The 20,876-nt window shown below is 40.6% G+C and overlaps 1 protein-coding gene across 9 annotated transcripts in view; it reads left to right on the top strand.

The window, feature by feature from the left end:
* Positions 1–20,876, top strand: part of SH3KBP1 (SH3 domain containing kinase binding protein 1) — a 324,637-nt gene that overhangs the window by 36,276 nt on the left and 267,485 nt on the right. For 6 of the 9 annotated variants that reach the window (XM_081043256.1, XM_081043260.1, XM_081043247.1 and 3 more), the window contains exon 2: positions 4,849–5,006. The exons of 1 other annotated variant lie outside the window; for it this stretch is intronic. In XM_081043256.1, the coding sequence (XP_080899382.1) occupies positions 4,849–5,006 (158 nt within the window). The remainder of the gene's footprint in view (positions 1–4,848; positions 5,007–20,876) is intronic. 2 more of the 9 variants (XM_081043259.1, XM_081043254.1) reach the window with 1 other exon arrangement.

Raw genomic sequence — 20,876 nt, forward strand, 5'->3', positions numbered from 1 at the left:
CTTGCAGTCTGACTGGGCTGAGCCACCAAGAACTCGCAGCTTGGTGAGCTGAGCACTAGGAGAGAGGAAGTTCTGTGCACGGAGGTGGGAGGGGGGGCTGGGGTCACCCAGCAGGCCCTCTGACTCGCCACCGTGAGAAGTTTGCTGTAAGAAGGTGCTTGGCAGCTGGCTTAGCCAACTGACGGTTACAAACCACCTATTTCATCTTTTGGGGGAGGAGACATTCCAGCAAGTGTGAAAGCGGAGGCCTGAGATGGGGATGTTGACACCTCCTGCCTCTCGAAGCAGATCTTTTATCTGCCCTGGCTCTCTCTCGGCAGACACCCGTTAACTGTGGCTCTGGGCTTTGGCAGTGCCAGTAGATGTAACGAACTTGTGGAGGCTGGCTTTTGGCGCAGCAGGCAGCTGGAGGGTGATACTTTGCTGACAGGCAGATGTTCTTAAGTTTTGTAAATTTGTGGTGTCTTTGAATATGGGATTTTGTTTAATGCTGCCCTAATTATACCTTTGATATAGTCTATTGCGCTTGATGTTTTAATTTTGTGCTTATGTCCAGAAGTAGTTGCCTGAACGGTCCCATTAAAAAAAAATCTTAGGTAATGTTTTATCCCTGCTGTAGCTACTGCAGCTTTCTGAAGCCAAGGAAATGGGTTGGGGGCGGAGGTGGGGGTGGGGGCACAGACTTTCTCATGGCTCTAGTGAAGGTTTCCAGTGGGTTTATACAATGCGAACTCTTGATCTCCTGCTTGCCAAATATTATCCTGAACCATCTCTATCCAAGGAAATATAACACAAGCCACATAAGTAGTTTTAAATGTTCTAGTAGCTACATCCATAGCATAAAAAGAAACGAGTGAAATGAACTCAAATAATATATTTATTTAACCCAGCATTATCTAAAATATTATCCCTTCTGCATGTAATCAGTATAAAAATTAATGAGATGTTTTCCATTGTTCTTTTCCTAGTAAGTCTTTGCACCTTGCTGCATGTTTTATAGCACGTCTCATCTCGGACTGGCCACTCTTCAAGTACGCGGTAGCCACCTGTGGCGATGATAGTGTCGTGTACAGCAGAGTCCTGGGCCTTTCAAAGGCTTGCAATGGACACAAGAAAGAGCCCTTACAGGGCGTAGGAGAGACAGAGCCTCATGACTTCTGAGCTGTTAGCAAAGCCATACATAGGCGTCCTCCTCTTAGACAAACCTGATATGTAAAAATTCATCTTGACAGGAAAGGTAAAGCAGGAAGTGATTATTCATGTTACAAAAAAATTAACCACAGGATCCTTTAAATAGCAAGCTCCTTTAATACACTGAAGAATCTGACTCAATTTGCAAAAATGTGATTGACGCTTGGCATTTTAGTAGCATCTCTGTTGGGCAGAGAACTACCTGCTGTTACAAAATGCAAGCTGAGCAGTCGGTTTATTAAAGCTTTACTGAGCACCTATTATGTGTCACGGACGCTCATAGTGGGCTGTAACAGAACGCAGGGTGAGCCATGCCTGGAAGGCATTTACGGGGTCCCTGGGGGGCAGAGACACAGTGCAGCCCCCACTGCACGGAACTGCCTCAATGCCAAGGGTGGGAAGAGGCAGCCAGGGCCCCGCTGGGGCCAGAAGGCAGGCAGGGGGCATGTGATTAAGTGTCTGGGAGTTTAAAGAAAGGGTAAATCAGGAAAGACCAGCTCAATAAGATATTGAGAGGACTCAAAAATTAGGCGACTATGCTTTCTTTATCCCCGAGTCCCCATTCCCTAATCCCCAGCCTTAGTCATAGCAGGCATCAATTAAGGTGTGTCCTTGGGCTCATGGAAAGAGGGAGATTGAAGCAAAATCAGATGTGCTTCTCTCCAGTTTGCAACAAGAGGCAGCAGCTGTTTATCTCCCAGTGACCATCTTCTTGAAGCAGATTCCTTTGTCCTATTCCATCTTCACCTCGGTGCAGTCCACATACAGAGCGGAGAAACCCAGACTTGCTGTTTAGGAAAGAAGAAGCAAGGTTGTATTCTGGAAGTCGATGGGCTTCTGAGTCTCCCAGCGCACACAGGGTTTCAGTTCAGTGTCGAGATGGGCCCTTGACCAGATTCCTCCTTAGCAGCCTTCCTGTCTCCCCCAGGCAGGCCACATGTGCTGCTGCTCCACTTACCATGAGTTTCTGTCCCCATCAGAAAAGCTGTGAGCTTTCATCTCTAAGTGCTAAAATGGGGTCAGCCTTGGGGAGTGTACATCCGTGTTCCAAGCCTTTTCTTGTTGAAAAAATAATACCTGTTACTAAAAAAGTAACTGATGATCTCCATATATGTATTTATTTGTAGATGATGTGCATATATTACTGTACTAGCCGGTTGAGAAAACCCAAGAGAAACTTCTAAATATTTATCATGGGTTTAGTGAACTTTGGGAAAACATATCATTGAGTATTGTACGGGACTTTTGACATTTTTGAAAAATGAAGTCATGTCTTCATGGTTCAGGTACATAGTTTTAAATATCTTGCCAATCCCAGTAGTTCCATATTATAATTAGGTAACTTACACCTATATCAAGGGTGGCAGAAAACCCATATTGTAAGTTGTCTTGATAATTTACTGTTTTTTGGTCATCTGCCTGTCAGATCTGATGGGCTTCTCCTTGTGTTCACCTCCCATCATGGCTGGCAAAGAGCCCCCACCTGGAGTTGAAGTGGCAGCTCCACCATTTTCTTGTTTACTTGGTCGTGTGTTGAATATTGTCTGCAACCCCTGTTTTCTTTACACAGATCTTTTCAAGCCTCTCAGCCGTTTGGTGAGGGTGACTTTAGTTAAAAGGGGTAAGAGCCATAAAGCTGCTTTACCAAGAGGCCTCACAGAACTGCAGGGTGTCCCCAGGAGTGCCCTGTCCCTTAGGCCGTTCCCTCCCTGCCCTTGGGGCATGGCTGACTACCTGACATGGAGGCTGGATGAAGGAGCCAGTGTCATTCTGCACATGGAATATTAGAGAAGTTGAATTTTTCTCTCTTTAAAATTAAAATGAATAGATGCTCTGATTTTTTTCATGGTGCCACCTCACTCCTATAGTGAGTGCAGCCCACTTTGGAGAACACTGGCTCAGCAAATAAGCTTTACTGCTCTGCTGAGCATCAGGTTCTTTAATCAGGAAGATGGACATTGCAGTATTCTGATGATTAACTGAGATACTGCGGGAAAAGTATCTGAAACATAAATAGCGGTTACCGGGATCTCCGTTCTGATGGCAAAGCTTCCATAGATCCATGTCTAGGCAATTTGAAGAAAGCTGTTTTTAAACCGACCTGGTTCTGATTGTTCTGATGGCTCATTTTAACTGCTGGGGGGTGGGGTGGGCAGAGCATGGGACAAGGAAATTGGAGTGTTTCTGCCTTAGTACTTGTAGGTTGATCTGGAAAGGTTATCTTGTTTATGCTCTTCTGCACCTCCTTTCTGTTGGTAAGTGATGAGAACGGTTCACAACTTAACTTCGTCCTGGGCAGATTGATGACAGCAGACTTGGCCAGCTAATTTTGGAATGAGAAAATGATCTAGGGAAGGAAATTCCACTTTGAGTTGCTTATGAACTCTCTGGGTTAGCTAACATTATGAGTAGATGGATGAGCCTGCTCGTCTGGATGGATAGGGTTTTCTGATCTGGAAGCACTTTGGGAATTTTTTCCTAATGGAGATGCAAAACCTGTTTGGCAGGGGGCCCACTCACCTACCAACCTTTCTTCTGAAAAATCTACCCCAATTTATTGAATTTTAAAAAATTGTGTTTTTTTTTTTTTTTTTGGTCTCCCGTTGAAGAAATCTGCCAAGCCCAAGATCACTAAGCTTTTCTGCTATGCTTTCTTATGAAAATGTTTACAGTTTTAGCTCTTACATTTAGGTCTACGATCCATTTTGAGTTCATTTTTGTATATGCACTTGTTAGAGCTTATTTAACGTTTCCTCTTCCATTATTTTACTGTAATTTGTAAGTTGCTAATTCACCACTTGGGGTTTCACCTAATTAGATATCACCGAATTTTATTCATTCATTTGCCATTCATTTGTTCATTCATTCATTCATATCAAGTTGCAACTAAAAAAGGAAAGGACAGGAGACTGATTGAGGTGGGTGTGAAGTGAGGCCCGAAGTCTAGGTGTATTGTATAGTCCATCTGTGGGTAAATTAACCAATCTCTTGATTTATTAGCTCTGCTAATTTGCATCGGCTCTTTGTCAACAGGAAGGCCCGTCTGCCTTGTCCATTGCCTCCACCTATTACCAAGTATAAAAGCTCACCATAGATTGGGATGGGAGAACAATTAAAAGTGGTATTGGCTGCCTGAGAAGCCATCTGCTTGTTGAGAGGGCAGTGGTGCCTGCAGATGTTTGCCATCTGAGACATAGGTTTGGCCAGCGGGGCCTCTGTATTAGCTGTTTTTACACATGTCGTCGCTGAGAGATGGCCATCATCTCTGTAGAGTGGGAACTACTATCGCCCACAGTTTGCACAATCTTAGTCTTGGCGAGGGAAGGGGCACCCAAGAGCCAAGCTTGCGCCTGTTATCTGCCATCTCTGCTCTTGGGGAAATCATGCTGGACTCCCTCTGGGGGGCGCAAGTGTTGTTGGGCTTCTGTCGAGCAGTTTGCCCTGTGAAGCCGGTGCTGGCCCTGAGACCTGCAGGCCACTCAGCCTGTGCCTGACCACGGAGTGGCATTGTGTGGTTTCTGTGCTACCAAAATCAGGTGGCTGCGTGTGGCCCTCTTATTGTACGTACTGGTAAACCTTCTAGGACTGCTGGGCCTCCAACACCCAATCTAAGGTGCTCTCTCTCTTTTTTTTTTTTTGTCCCTGCTTGTCTTTCAGTGGAGGCCATAGTGGAGTTTGACTACCAGGCCCAGCATGACGATGAGCTGACGATCAGCGTGGGTGAGATCATCACCAACATCAGGAAGGAGGATGGAGGCTGGTGGGAGGGGCAGATCAACGGCAGGAGAGGTTTGTTCCCTGACAACTTTGTAAGAGTGAGTACAAAGCGCAACCCTTTTCCTGTCTCCTGTGTGGGCTCTAGTGACTGAAGCTGTGCGGGAATGTGAGGAAGAATTTCCTGGGCTCTCTTGGGGGACAACTTGACAGCTTGACCTCTTGTATGTCATCAAGGAGAGCATGGATAGCCCTAGATGTCTAGAAATAAATACCTGTTTTGAAATCACTTTCTGAAGGCTCAGAATGTTCTTTTTCCAAACTCTGTGTCACTTAGAAAATGCTGGAAAAATAGAAAGCTTATTAAATTGTTTCATTTATGTACTTATTTGCTTTGATGGTTTAAGAGGATTTTACCCTTTTCCATTCCATTCAAAATGGGGTGAAACTAGTTTTGACCACTTAAGTAGCAAAGTAAATGCAGAATTCCAATTATACTATGTTTCCCACCTTTGTATTCATGTTGCTTTTTTGATAAGAGCAACGTTATTTGCCTTTCCCTCATTATGGCCATGACGCATTGAATAGAGTCTATTTTTTCAGAAAGGTTTTGAAAATTATGCCCTTTGCCGAAGTCATCTAAGGGTTAATTACAAAAATGTAGCTCATTCTTGTTAAGGACTCTAAAAAAACAAAGCAAATGAACAAACAAAACAAAACAAAACAAAACCAGACTCACAGAACAGAGACCAAAAGGATGGTTACCAGAGGGGAGAGGGTGGGATGTTATGTGAAAAGGGGAAAGGGAATAGAGTCAATAATATTGTCATAAGATTGCACGGTGACAGATGATTACTAGAATTAGTGGGGTGATCACATTGTAAGGAATAAAAATGTCAGATCACTATATTATGCACCTTAAACAAATATAACTAATATAGTATTGTATACCAGCTATACTTAAATTTAAAGCAAACAAAGGAAATTACATACTGCACAGTTGTAAATAATAGTTGAAATTGGGTAAAAAAGGGATTGCCTGGAGGCTGTTCCCTGTGGGAAATACCAAGGTCTAAAAAGTCCCTGTACCATAAATTTCCTTTCCAACACTGGAGAATACTGGATTGTTCTTAGTGGGAAGGACTGTGTGCAGATATTCCCAGGGCTCCTGCTGTATTTGCAGTCATACTAGACAATGCCTAAGACCTGAGGCTGTGGGGGCAAGTGGTGAGGGGAACTGTGCCCGGAGAAGCAGGTGCTCCCACAAAGAGCCTCGAGGGCTAATGGGATGCTTTTATGGAAAGGGGCTGTTGAATGAAAACCAGTGATGTGCTCTAGGCTTTCAACCCCTGGGCCCTCTACCTGGACCCTGCCCCAAGTCTAGAGCGAATGGGAACCCACTTTAATCTTTCTTCAGGGTGTTGCCTTAGTGATCCTGCTAACATTTCTTTTTTTATTATTTTTTAGTGTGCAGAGAGCTGGGGAGAGTTTTGTTCGGTAACATGCTGCTAAACCTTGCTTTCTGTAAATACCGTGTTTCCCTGAAAATAAGACCTAGCCAGACCATCAGCTTGAATGCGTCTTTTTGAACAAAAATTAACATAAGACCTGGTCTTATTTTACTATACTATAAGACCGGGTCTTATATAATATAATATAATATAATATAATATAATATAATATAATATAATATAATATATAATATAAAATATAATACTGGGTCTAATGTAATATGATATAAGACCGGGTAATATAATATATTATAATATAATATAATATAATATAATATAATATAATATAATATAAAATATAATATAATACCAGGTCTTATATTAATTTTTGCTCCAAAAGACACATTACAGCTGATGGTCCAGCTAGGTCTTATTTTCGGGGAAACACGGTAGTTGTGGGAGTATAGACAGGTTTTTCATGGACTGCAGGTGAACCTAGCAGCTCTCTCCCATTTCAAGAGTAGGAAAGCATGACATCTGGGCCACCACCAATTGACTCTGTTGATGGGTAAATGTGAGTGAATTCTTTTGCCCTTTCAAGCAAAAACCCCAATTTTGGGACAAGTACCATCCTTGAAGTTGCGTTAAATTCTGGTGTGGAAGGAGGGTTTTCTAGATAAAAGGGGCAAGGCTTGGGGTGAAGATGAAGGAGGAGGGACTGAGAGAGGAGGATTGTGGGAAAGAGAAAAAGGGTCTGGAAAGAGAAAGTGTACTCTGGGAAGGAGGGGAGGACCCTGGGAAGGAGCAGGGAATACAGTGTTGGCTCCGGTTTTGACTGTAGGCCCCATTTTGAAAGCCTCTAATGGGTCCTCTTGGCTTAGTGCCGCCTCCTTCCAAACCACAAATCCACAGACTCAGAGAACTTCTGAGTTGGACTTTGCTCAGGGCTTAAGGTGAGTGTGCCTGCTGTAAGTATTCATGGAGGACAGTGGGCACGAGGGCAGGGCCCTGCAGTGCAGGAATAGCCCGGCAGGCTTGCTCATGGAGCGCTAGGGAACAGGAGCTCCTCACTGTCAAACGGCGGCCTCTCTCCATCCTTCTCCACCTGCTTGGCCTTGGGCCACCACAGCAGGCTCCTGCCCCATGGCTTCCATGGGCTTTGGTTCAAGGGGAGGCTGGTGGGATATAGCAGGGAGGGAGGCCAGCCAGGTCAGGGGTTATCCTGGTAGCTCCCTGCCCCAGGGTTACCTCAGGCTAGCTGTGTCCATTGGCCAGACGGTGGCTGCTCTCATCAAGTCCTTTTTCTCCATGCTCCTTTACCCTCATCACTTCAGGCCCCGGGGTGCCCTTGTTTCTAGCCCTGGCTCCTACCTCAGAGTTTCTCTATACCTCACCCACTTTGTAAAAGTCTTTCTATTAATCCGCTTCAGGTTACTTAATTCAAGTGGACCATCTGTTTCCGTTTTCGAGCCTAACTACCTCTTTGGGCCACTCTGAGGATTAAAGGAGACAGTGCGTGGAAATCACTTAGCACGTGGTCGGCCACCTACATAATCTGCTGCTGTCCCCTCTCCCCTACCTGGAGTGCCTCTGCTCTTGCCTAATCACTTGTCATCTCACCTTGGCTAGAGCACTTCTAGTGAGGGGAATTCATGCTCTTTGGAGGTGCTCATTTCTCCAGGGCCAGAAAGGATGTGGCAGGAATGGCTGGGGCCACACCACTTGTGGCTGTCGCATTTGACAGAAAAAGAAACTTCTATTCTTTCAGATGGCTGAGGCTATTTTCAAGTCCTCACCCACTGGGAATGTTTTAGGCCTATTATTGAAAATCTAGTAGGTGGATGAGGTAGAGTTTAACAATAACGAAAACTGCTGTAGAGATTTCTAAAAGCTGAAAATACATCTTTAACTAATAATCGTATTGGCATAAGTTTGCAGTTTTGAAAGTGGTTTACACATGCCTTATTTTGCTAAGAATAATTTGTCCCCAGATTGAATTGGGTAATCTTGTGGAATCCATTGTTTATTTGTGCACCTTTATGCCAGTGTTAACACAGTCAGAGAGCTTGCCTCAAGCATTTTCTTGATTAATTCATCAGATTGATCAGTCAGTGTCCCAATTGAGCATGGGTCCCCCAAACTGTATCGATTCAGTATCCACCCTCAACTCTATATTGTCTCAATTTCTCAAAAGAAAAATACCAGCCATTCTGACCTCCCCATTGTTGAGAAGATGCCTGGGCTTTGTCTCCAGATCATGGGCTGATATTTTTTTGGTGCACGTACGAGGTGTGATCACAAAATACGGTGAATGTTTAAATAAAAACAATTTATTACAGTAAAAGACACATTGCCATTGACACTCCTTAAAATACTCCCCCTTGCTTCCAACACACTTATCCCATCGTTCTTGCTACTTTCTGAAGCAGTTCTGGAAGTCCTCTTTCATGTCTTTACTTCATCCTCCATCATGACAATGCTCCATGTCACACATCACTTCTGGTATGACAATTTCTGTCAAATAAAAACATTACAGTGTGTCCTCATCCACCTTATTCACTGGATCTGGCGCCGTGCAACTTCAGGACATCGAGGCAGCCACGACAGCGCAACTAAAGACACTCAGGAAAGAGGACTTCCAGAACTGCTTCAGAAAGTGGCAAGAATGATGGGATAAGTGTGTTCGAAGTGAGGGGGAGTATTTTGAGGGGGATTATTGGCAATGTGTCTTTTACTGTAATAATTTTTTAAAATTTAAACATTCGGACCAAATATATGGTGATGGAAGGAGAACTGACTCTGGGTGGTGAACACACAATGGGATTTATAGATGATGTAATACAGAATTGTACACCTGAAACCTATGTAACTTTACTAACAATTGTCACCCCAATAAACTTTAATTTAAAAAAATAATAAAAACAACAAAAATCACTAAAAAAAAATTTAAACATTCATCATATCTTTTGATCACACCTCATATATGTACCCAAGTAGGCTTCTTGGCCTTTTGGGCTTGTCCCTCTTTTTCTTTTATTTAGTTAGTTCTTATTTAATTTATTTACTGAAGAATCTTTTAAATTCCACTTCCCTTTCTTCTCCCTACCTCTCTCCCCACCCACTTCTTTTAGAATACATTTTTCTTTATCTCTTCTCTTTTTAAGAATGTGCTAAAGTCATAATTGTATGGCTTGATGATTTCTTTTTTACATAAGTGTGTACCTCTGTAACCATCATCCAGATCAATGCTATTTCTGTCCGTCCAGAAAGTTCCATCATGCCTTTTTCCAGTCATTCCCCTTCCCACAGGAAATTCATCATAATAAATTAGTTTTGCCTGTACTTAAATTTCATATAAATGGAATCAGATAAGATGTGTTCTTTCATATGTGGCTTCTTTTGCACCAGAAAATGTTGTGTATATTAGCACTTTGTTCTTGCTGTATAGATCCCATTTTATGAATATGCCATAATTTGTTCGTCTCGCCTCTTGTTGGTGGATATTTGGATTGTTTCCAGTATGGGTATTTTATGAATACAGGCTTTGAACATTGTTGTGTAAGTCGTCTCATGCACATAGACACTACTTCTCTTGTATATATACATATAGGAATGGAATTGCTGCCCTCACTCACTTTCAATGTCTGTGTTTTTCTTTGTTTAAAGCTGTGGCCTCTGTGGGTGGGGGGAGATGTTGCACCTGTGCTGGAGCCTTGTTTGCGCCATACTAGCCGACTGAGCTAATCGGCCTAAATCTGCTTGTCTTCAAGTAATTGCCCTGTGAGTATGGCTGCTGAGGAGCCCTGAAGCACAAAACTCAGTCTCACAGGGACCATTTGATTGTCCAGCCCAGGAACTGTCAAAGACTCAGTTCTTAAATTGATAAAAACATACAAAAAAAGAGCATGTGTCAAAGTTTTATTGAACTCATTTGATGAGCGAACTAGCAGAATAACAAAACTGATTCAGTGAGGATATGAGAGACTGATTAACAAGGCAGTGGAAAAAGAAACGTTCACAAAAGATTGCTATGTTAGATTCCAAATGGATTCATGTCTCAGAGGACAATAAAACCGTAACCTCTGGGGTTATCGTTTATACCAGTAAAGGTAAAAAGAAAGCCCCATACGTTATTGTTTTCCTACGTGTTATCCTTTGACTTTTATAGGGTTGTAAAATGTCCTAATAAAGTGTTAGTTAAATCAAGTTACATTTCCGTGGAGAATCAGATGACCCCCAGGGAGGAGTGCTTATTAGACAATGCACAGAATGACACTGAAAGGTCAGACAAACATCATTTTTTGTGTGATTTCCAAGTTTTGGATATTTTTTCTGAACAGACCACAATGGATGATAATATAGGGTCCAATACTAGGAGATTGCCAGGATGAAATCCTCAGTCATTTACTTTAAAAAAAACATGGCTGCCCTTCTGGGACCTGAAACTGCCACATAAAACAGAAAGCCACCTGTTAAAGGCAGATGTGGGCTCTTTCTTAGAGGTTCATTTGCCCCATGTTGGATTGAATTACTGGTATCTTCCTTTCAGAATCTTATCCTCAGATTCAGACAACAATGTTCTTTAGTCCAGCAAAGGAATGATAAGCAGCCTTTCTCTGGGTTCTCCACAGATACACATTTTTTTTTTAATGGGCAGCCAAAGGAATTTAAAAGCTAAAGTCTGGAAACTATAGCCTGGGCCAACACGTGTGTCTGGCTGCTTTGGGAGGGGCCTTTGGTGAATGCAGTGGGAGTGGGACCCAGGCCCTTCATATCTTGTCGTTTACAAATAGATGTATAGAAAAGCAGGAAGCTGTGGTAGGGGTTAAAAGAATGTGCTTGTTGATCTTTCAATTGATCTGCCAGTGTCTTTGAGGAAGTGAGCTGTGCTCTCTGCCTGTTACTGTGTGTGTTAGGTAAAAGTACATTTTACACAGGCCCTGCTTTTGAAGGCGAGGTGGGTTTACTTGTAGCTTGCACGTCTTATGCTGAGTGTAACAATTTTCAGCTTGGTTTCCTGTTGCCTCAGCTTTCATTTGCTAGGTGTTTGAGATCTCTCTTTGGCATATCCAGAGTCTTTTTTTGTATTTGTGTCAAGTGCTTGGTTGAATATGGTTGTTTTATAAACAATGAGGTAAAGGTCAGGAATTTGCATACTTGTACCTCTCTGAGATAAAGCTCGAAGTTACTTTGCTGTTTTGATTTAAGAAAGGATCACAAATTCACATCGACAAGTGACAAGTGGCATAAAGTACAGATTGCCAAATTGCTATTCTATATTCAGAGACCCTGAAGTGGATCATTTAAAAACAAAAAACAAAAACAAAAAAATCTTTCAACCCATGGGCCGTTCATTTTGTGTTATGTCGAAGATTGTTTTCAAAATACTTGTCTCTTGAAAAGGTAATAGGAATTTTCCCAGGTGTGATATGTAACATGCAGACGCTCTTCTTACTCGCAACATCTAGTGGTCCTGTGTTTGGGTGGGTGGGGGTCTGTTCTATTCGTTCAGGGAGCATTTACTTGGTGTCTGCTAGGCACCAGAGGATATAAGAACTAATGAGACACATTAAATGGAATGTTGTATTGTCATCAATGGAACTCCTTACACGGGATGACAGTTTTAGCTCCTGTGACCTGGCCTTTGGTCATTTTGTACTCTGGAGAGCATGCGTTAGACATTGTTCTACAAAGATGTTTCTGATTAAAATACCACTTGAGAATGTTTCGGCTGGATTCATCAGGCAGCTCTGTTAGAATATGCTAAATGAACCTACAGTTATCTTTTGGCCCTGATTGCTGTGTTACTTTATGGAATAATAATGGCTACATTGTATTCCAGGCTTACTGGCTGTCTGGCATTGTATATATAGACTGCTGGTGTCTGTCTGTGTACAATGACGAATTTATTAAGCACTTACTGTATGCTGGGCAGAAAGGAGGCTAAGCCCTTCACATGCTTTATCTCATTAAATCCTTATACCGCCCGATGGCTTAGGTACTGTTTTATCCTGCCCATTTTTCAGAAGAGGTAACTGAGGCATCTTAAGGTAAAAAGATTCACCCATGGTCACACAAGCTAGTGAGGAGCAGAGAGAGCACTGAAACCTAGGCGGACTGGCTCTAGCACCTGAGCTCAAGCAGACAGCATTAACTGGGTGTCCCCATTTTTCTGAAGGAATTCAGCCTTCACCATTATCGCCTGCTGCACTGCACCTTCCCTGAGTATCCAGTCAGGATTTTGCATACTTGTACTCTCTGAGATAAGGCTCACAGTTACTTTGCCATTCATGATTTAAGAAGGAATCACAAATTTACTTCAACAAGTGACATAAAGTAGAAATTTCCATGTTGTTCTTCTATATTCAGATCATGGTTGCTAACTTGTTTTCTGAATTTTGAAGGATTCTTTTCAGAAATCAGCTATTTCAACTTAAAAGAGTAACCATTGCCTGGATTTATGGGCTTCTGCTGTTTTCCTTACAAATTCTAAAACCAAGGCAATTTGGGGAAACATTTCATTTTATTAATTTGTAAGGAAATTTGTTATTTCACAGTGTTCGGGATACACTTTTCAGAAGGAGCTTGACTGTCTTTTCTATCAATGGTAAGTAATCCAGATGTTTGACTATCCAGTTGTTCCCCTTCCGTGGGGCCCTTGTAAACAACCAATTCTAGCTCAAATCATTCTTTAAACTTTCAACATATAGGCCTTTAAAAAGAAAAAAGAAAACAAAGTCCTAAAACTAATAACAGGAACCTGTTAGAAGCTGTTGTGAGAAACGTTCCTCCAAGAAGGGTCCGGAGTAATTAAGGACAGGTATGTTACTGGTAAGAACCCATACCATTTGCCAAACTTCTGAGGCTTTGTCACTGTTACACAGCAGGAAGCGTGAGGAGGGTGCCTTGTGACCCAGAGAGAACAGTCTCTTGACGAAGTTGATCTTGGTGACTGTGTATAATGGAGTCTTATTTTCTTAACGACAGGATTATTAAATCTGAGCTTAGAAAAGAACTTTGAAATCATGTGTTTTAACGCCTAGCTTTCTAGCAGATCAAAATCTAAACCAACTAGGATGTTGCTGTGATCATTACCAGATATTTAAACTTGTGAAGTATGGTGGTTCCACAGGGGGACTCTATGCCAGTCTGTCTTTGGCCTTGCCCTCCTTCAGGCACACTGCACAGTCAGAATTTTGGAGTGGGGGCAGGAGTTGGGCTTAGGGGCCTTAGAATATTTGTAAAAGTTCAGGTGATGCCACTGCTTGATAAAGCTTGGGCACTCCTTTTCTACAGTGGTATTGATAGGCAGTGTAATCCTTTTTAATCTAATATCTTTTCTCAAGCACATGGATTGGTAGCTGGGGATCTACATTTGAAAATATTATAATGTTCTAAAGTACACACACACACACACACACACACACAAAATGATGTTGGAAATTGTAAAAGTTTACTACAAATACATAAACAACATAGCAATGTATAAACAGTGCTCAATTCGAGTCCATTAGAATTAATGCATTCTAATTGTAGAACCTCTGGACTAATAATGAACTCTGTCCTGTCCTCTACCCAGTAATAGTGAGTGAGGTAGGCAGAGAATTTCTAGGAATGGTCCCCAAGATTCTACTCCCAATCCCCAGAACCTGGGACTATGATGAGCTTTCATTCCAATAATTGTGTTATGTTATATAGCACAATTGACTTTTAAAAAAGGAGCCTAATCTTATCACATGAGCCCTTAAAAACAGAGAACTTTCTCTGGCTATTAGCAGAAGAGGAAGTCAGAGAAATTCAAAGCTCAAGGAGGATTTGATGGAGGGGCCATGTGAGAAGGAATTGGGAAATTTTACTGGAGCAGACCTTGGCTACAAAGAATTGAATTCTGCCAACAACTTGAGTGAGTTTGGAAGCAAATTATTCAGTCAAGCCTCTTGATAAGAGTCCAGCCTGGTTGACATTCTTGATATCAGCCTTATAAGACCCTGAGCAGAGAATCCAGTTGAGCCTACCTGGCCTTCTGACCTACAGAACTGTGAGATAATAAATGGATGTTGTTTTAAGCCATTAAGTGTGTGGCTTAAAATAGAAATACCAAATGGCCTGGGACAGTGCTCTCCTTCCCTACTGGTAGGTTGTCAGTGGAGACTGAGTGGGGAATCTGGAATTTTATACCCTACTTAGTGGCAGCAGACAACCCATGGCAGCTCTCTCCTCATCTGTTGGCATGTTGTCAGTGGTGACCAAACGAGGAGTCCGGACTTCCCCCTGCATGACCTCGGCTCAGCAGTAGTAAGCGGCCCCCCTCACCCCTCCCACTAAAGAGTGGGGAAGATCCTGGAGAGGAGGGAGTCAGAGAAAGAGAATCATTAAAGCTGTATAGGAAGTCCTGGGCAAAGTTCTGACTGACCCTGATATGGATCTGACTAGAATTTATGGGTCAAGAAGTTTGAGAATAGAAATACTAGTGTAGAATGCTACCCCGGTTTTCAGCATGACCTCTAGGAAACACAAATGCAGAAGGCCTGAATAGCACTGCAAGGGTTCTGAAAACTAAACTGTCATTGGCTGCAGAAGTAGCTCAGGACCTGCATGTTTAATCTAAATGGGGTGGTTGCCTGCTAAAATTTAAATAGGATCGAGAGCCTTATAATATAATAGCCCAAATGCCTAGGATACAATAAAAAATCACTTGTCATACTGAGAACCAGGAAACTCACAACTTAACTGAAAAGGCAATCAATAGATGCCAACATCATCAGGAAGACTCAGATGTAGAAATTATCTGACAAAGATTTTCAAGCAGCCATCATAAAAATGCTCTAATGAGTAATTAAAAACACTTTAAACAAATGAAAAAGTAGAAAATCTTAGCAACTAAATAGAAGATACCAAAAATCGAAATTAGAGAGCTGGGAAATAAAATCACCATATTAAAAAGTTCACTGGATGAGCTTAATAATAGATTAGAGATGACAGAGGAAAGAATCAGTGAAGTTTACATTGTTTTGTACACCTGAAACCAATAAAAAAATGTTAAAAAAAATAGTATTGACCTCAAAGGGTGATTGTAAGAATTAAATGAGAAAATACATTTTAATGTCATTAGCACAATGCCTGACACATAGTAAGACTCCAGTATAAATAAAAATTCTTATTTTGTGGTAAAAAAAAGAATCAGTGAAATTGAAGACATATGATAAAATTTATCCAATCTGAACAACAGATAGAAAATAGTCTGAAAAAAAGTTGAACAGAGCCTCAGAGACCTATGGTATAATAACATAAGGTCTAACATTTGTGTCATTGGAGCCCCAGAAGGAAAGAGAAGAGTACGGAAATAAAAAGTATTCAAAGAAATAATGGCTGAAAACTCCCCAAATTGGGAAAAGGGATAAACCTTCAGAATCAAGAAGCTGAGCAAAATCCAAACAGGATAAACCCAAAGAAATTGATTAAAAGACACATCATAATCAAACTTCTAAAAACTAAAGATGAAATAAAAACAGTGAAAAAGAACACATTATCTCTAGGGGAAGAATGATTTGAATTACAGTGGATTTCTCATATGAAATCATGGAATCCAGAAGGAAATGCACAGCATTTTCAAGTGCTGAAAAAAAGAAAGGTTAACTCCGAATTCTTCATCTAGTGAAAATATCCTTCAGAAAAGAAGAGAAAATAAAAACATTCTCAGATGAAGGAAAACAGAGAATTTGTCAATAGCAGGCCTACCGCTAAATAATGGCTAAAGAATGTTCTCATGAACTGACTCTGGATGGTGAACACACAATGTGATATACAGATGATGTATTATAGAAATGTACACTTGAAATCTATATAATTCTTTTCTTTAAAGTTTATTGGGGTGACAATTGTTAGTAAAGTTACATAGGTTTCAGGCGTACAATTCTGTATTACATCATCTATATCTCACATTGTGTGTTCACCACCCAGAGTCAGTTCTCTTTCCATCACCATATATTGGATCCCTTTTACCCTCACCTAGCACCCGCCTCCCCCTTACCGTCTCATAACTCCTAAAGTATTGTCTATGTCTATGAGTTTTTGTTTTGAACAAAAATGAACAGAAATCTACATAATTTTACTAACCATTGTCACCCCAATGAATTTAATTAAAAAATATGGAAAAAAAAGAATGTAAACAGAAAAGGAAATGATAATAGAAGGAGGCTTGGAACTTCAGAAAGGAAGAAAACAGTGGATGGGTAAAAATGGGGGTATGTATAATAGGCTGACTTTATCTTCATTAGCTTTTAAAATTATGTTTGATGGTTGAAGGATAAGTTATGGTATCATCTGGATCTGGTGTGGTATTTAATGTATGTAGAGATAATGTATGAGAAAATTATATTTTAAAAGTAGGGAGAATATAAAGGGACCTCAATGGAAGTAAGATTTCTCCACTTCACTTGAAATGGGAAAACATTGATACCAGTAGTGTGTAATGTTATGTATGTGTATTATAGTAATTAAAAACTCTAAAAACTACTAAAAAATAAAAAATAAAACAAAACAAAAACCAAACACCACAGTAAAAATATACAATAAGATATACTCAAAAAGACTAGATAAATCAAAATGGAATTCTAAGAAATGTGCAAATAACTCACAAGAAGGCAAGAAAAAGGGAAAAAAGGAATGACAAATAGGGAATTAAGAGAAAACAAATAATATAATGGCAGACTTAAGCCCTAACGTAACAATTACTTTAAGTGTAAATGGTCTAAATACAGCAATTGAAAGACAGAGATAATAGAATGGATAAAAATGTGACTCAACTAGGTGTTATCTACAAGAAACTACACCATACCTTGGATCGTAAAAGTAACCTCAATATATTTAAAGGAATGGAAATAATACAGAGCATGCTCTCTGACCATAATGTAGCCAAACTAGAATTCAATAACAAAGATAACAGGAACATCTCTAAACACTTGGAAATTAACACTTCTGAATATTCCATGGATCAAAGAGGAAGTCTCAAAGGAAATTAAAAAAATACGTTAAACAGAATGAAAATAAACATACAACAGATTAAAACTTACGGGACACAGCTAAAGAAGGGTTGAGAGGAAAATTTATAGCATTAAAGGTTTACATCAGAATGGAGGAAAGATCTCAAATCAATAGTCTAAGCTCCCACCTCAGGAAACTGTAAAAAGAAAAGGAAAAAATAGCCAAAAATCAAAGCAAGCAGAAGAAAGGAAATAATGAAGATAAGAGCAGGAATCATGGAAGTTGAAAACAGAAAAACAACAGAAAAAATTAATGAGATAGCTGGTTCTTTAAAAAGATCAATAAAAGAAGACTGACAAGGATCAAAAAGAAGACACAAATTTCAATATTAAGAATAAAACAGATCCTACAGCTATTAAAAGGATAAGAGAATGCTGCAAGCAATTCTACACACATACATTTAACAATTTAGATGAAATGGACAATTCCTTGAAAACCACAAACTACTAAAACTCATCCAGGATGAAATAGATAATCTCAGTTGTCCTATAACTATTAAAGAAATTGAATCTATAATTTAAAAGCTTTCAAAAAAAGAAATCACTAAGCCTAAAGGGTTTCACTGGAGATATCCAGCAAACATTTAGAATTAGCACCAATTCTACATAATGTCTTGTAGAAAATAGAAGAGGAGGGAATGCCTCCTAAATCATTTTATGAGGCCAGTATTACCTTGATTCCAAAACCAGACAGACAGTACAGAAAACAAAACGAAACAAAACAAAACAGAAAACAAAAAGCTATCCCCCCCAAACCCCTCAAGATCATAGAAACAAAAAAATCCACAACAAAGTAACATATCTAGCAACATATAAAAAGATTTATGTACCATAACACGTGGGGTTTATTCTTATTATAGAAGGCTGCTTCAGTGTTTGAAAATCAGTTAATATAACCCACCATATCAACAGGCTATGGGAGAAAAATAGTCACAGAATCATATGCATTGATGCAGAAAAAACACGTGACAAAATTCAACACCGGTTTATGACAAAAACTCTCAGCAAAGCAGGAATAAAGGGGAATTTCCCCAGCTTGATAAAGAGCATCTACAAAAAACCCATAGTTCACATACTCAGTGGTGAGGGACTGAATGCTTTCTCCCTGAGAATGAGAGCAAGGCAAGGATATCTGCTCTCACCAATCGTATTCGACACAGTACTGGAAGTCCCAGCCAGCACAATATTGAGAAAAGAAATACAAGGCATACGAATTGGAAAGGAAGAAGTAAACGGACTGTTTGAAGATGAGATGATTCTCCATGTAGAACATCTCAAGAATCTACAAAATAACAATGGAGCTAATAAGTGGATATGCTCAACTGATGTGCCCAACAATTATGCCCAACTGGTTTTTGACAAAAGCACAAGCAAGTCAGTGGAGGAAGTATAGCCTTTTTAGCATTTGGTGGTGGAGCTAGTGAACATCCATAAGCAGAAAAAAGGAACCTCAACCTTATAAAGAATGATCTCAAAATGGATTATGAATTTAAATGTACAACAGAAAACTGTAGAAGTTTTAGAATTAAAGACAAGAGAAAATCTTCAAAGCCTAGGCCTAGGTGAAGAGTTCTTAGACATCACACCAGAGGAGCATTAAAGAAAAAATTGATCCACTAGACTGCTTCAGAATTAAAAACTTTGGCTCTGTGAGAAACCCTGTGAAGAGGAAGAAAAGACAGGTTACAGACTGGGAGAAAATATGTACTAAACACATGTCTGACAAAGGACTTGTATTTATAATGTATAAAGAACTCTCAAAATGCAATAGTAAGAAGCCAAAAAATCCAATTAAAAATAGGTAAAAGACGTTAACAGGAATTTCGCTGAAGAGGATATACAGATGGAAAATAAGCATATGAGAAGATGTTCCACATCATTAGTCATTAGAGAAAGGCAAATTAAAGCCCCAATGAGATAGTACCATGTATCTATTAGAATGGCTAAAATAAAAATAAAATAAAAAAAGTATTGATAACACCAAATGCTGGCAAGGATGTAGAGAAATGTACTGGTTCTCTGGTACATTGCTGGTGGGAGTGTAAAAATGTTCAGCCACTCTGCAGAATAGTTTTGCAGTTTCTTATAAAGCTAATTATGTACTTGCCGTATGACCCAGCAATTGCACTTTTGCACATTGATCCCAGAGAAATAAAAATGTATGTCCACACAAACCCATGTACAGGAATGTTCATAGCAGCTTTATTTATAATAGCTCCAAATTGGAAACAACCTGAATGTCCTTCAGTGGGTGAATGGTTAAACACATCAATACAATGAAATACTACTCAGCAATAGCAAGGACTGAATACAGGGAACACCTTAAATGGATCCCACCGGCATTGCGCTTTGTGAATAAAGCCAATCTCAAATATTATATACTGTGTGATTCCATTTCTATTAAACTCTCAAAGTGACAAAACAATGATGTTGGAGGACAGATGACTGGTTGCCAAGGGACAGTGACAGGGTGGGGGAGGAGTGGTGAGACTATAAAAGGGTAGCACAGGGGAGATGTTTTGTGGAGATGGAACAGGTCTGTATCTTGATTGTGATGGTGGTTATGCAAACCTATACCCTGGATCAAATTGCAGAGTTACACACACGCGCACACACACGCACACATCAGTGCATGGAGAAACTGATGAGAACTGAATAAGGTCTGTAGTGTACCGGTGTCAATTTCTTTGTTTTGCTATTGTACTGCAGTCATATAAGATATTGTCACTGGAGGAAGCTGAATGAAGGGTTCATGGGAGTCTATGCACTATTTTTGTAAGTTCCTGTGAGTATATGATTATTTCAGAATAAAAAGTTTAAAAACAAAGTGCGGCTGAGTTTCAACCTTGGTTGCACACGTGTATCATCTGGGGAGTTTCAAAAAATCCCGATGTGCAGGCTGTACCCCAGGCCCATCTGTATCTCGGGTCGTGAGTTCCAGCATTGGTTTGTCTTAGTAATCCTAAGTTTTGTTCTTGTTTTCCATTAAGTTAAAAAAAAAACCACGCACTTTCCCATCCACCAGTTTTCCAGCCCATCTCTCCACATGGTCAGATTCTATCACTGTGTGTTGATGGGCACACCTGGGATTTCGGGAAGCCCCGCCCCCTGCTCTGAGCAGGTACAAGGAGGCATTACTATTTGGCCTGTCAGTGGTTGGACTGGAGAATGGCGGAGCCAAGTCTGAAAGAAGTAGAATGGGAGGAGAGAAGAAGAGCAGAGGAGGGGAGAAGTGGGGTTGGGCAAGAGGAGGGACATGCGGGCCTCGGAGGCCATGTTGATGAAAGGGCCTGGATGCAGGACCAGCCCTGGGCCTGGTCTCCTGGGCAGACTCCTCCCCGGTCTGCTCTGAGGCCCCTGCTGCTTCTGTTTCCCACTGAGGCCACACTGATGGTCCTAAACTGCAAATCTGATCATGCCCCCTTCCCATGTACCCCACATACTCTTAAAGTCCTTCCTTGCTCTTCCCTTGTTTTTA

The sequence above is a fragment of the Rhinolophus hipposideros genome (genome assembly GCF_964194185.1).
Source record: "Rhinolophus hipposideros genome assembly, chromosome: X".
Taxonomy (NCBI): domain Eukaryota; kingdom Metazoa; phylum Chordata; class Mammalia; order Chiroptera; family Rhinolophidae; genus Rhinolophus; species Rhinolophus hipposideros.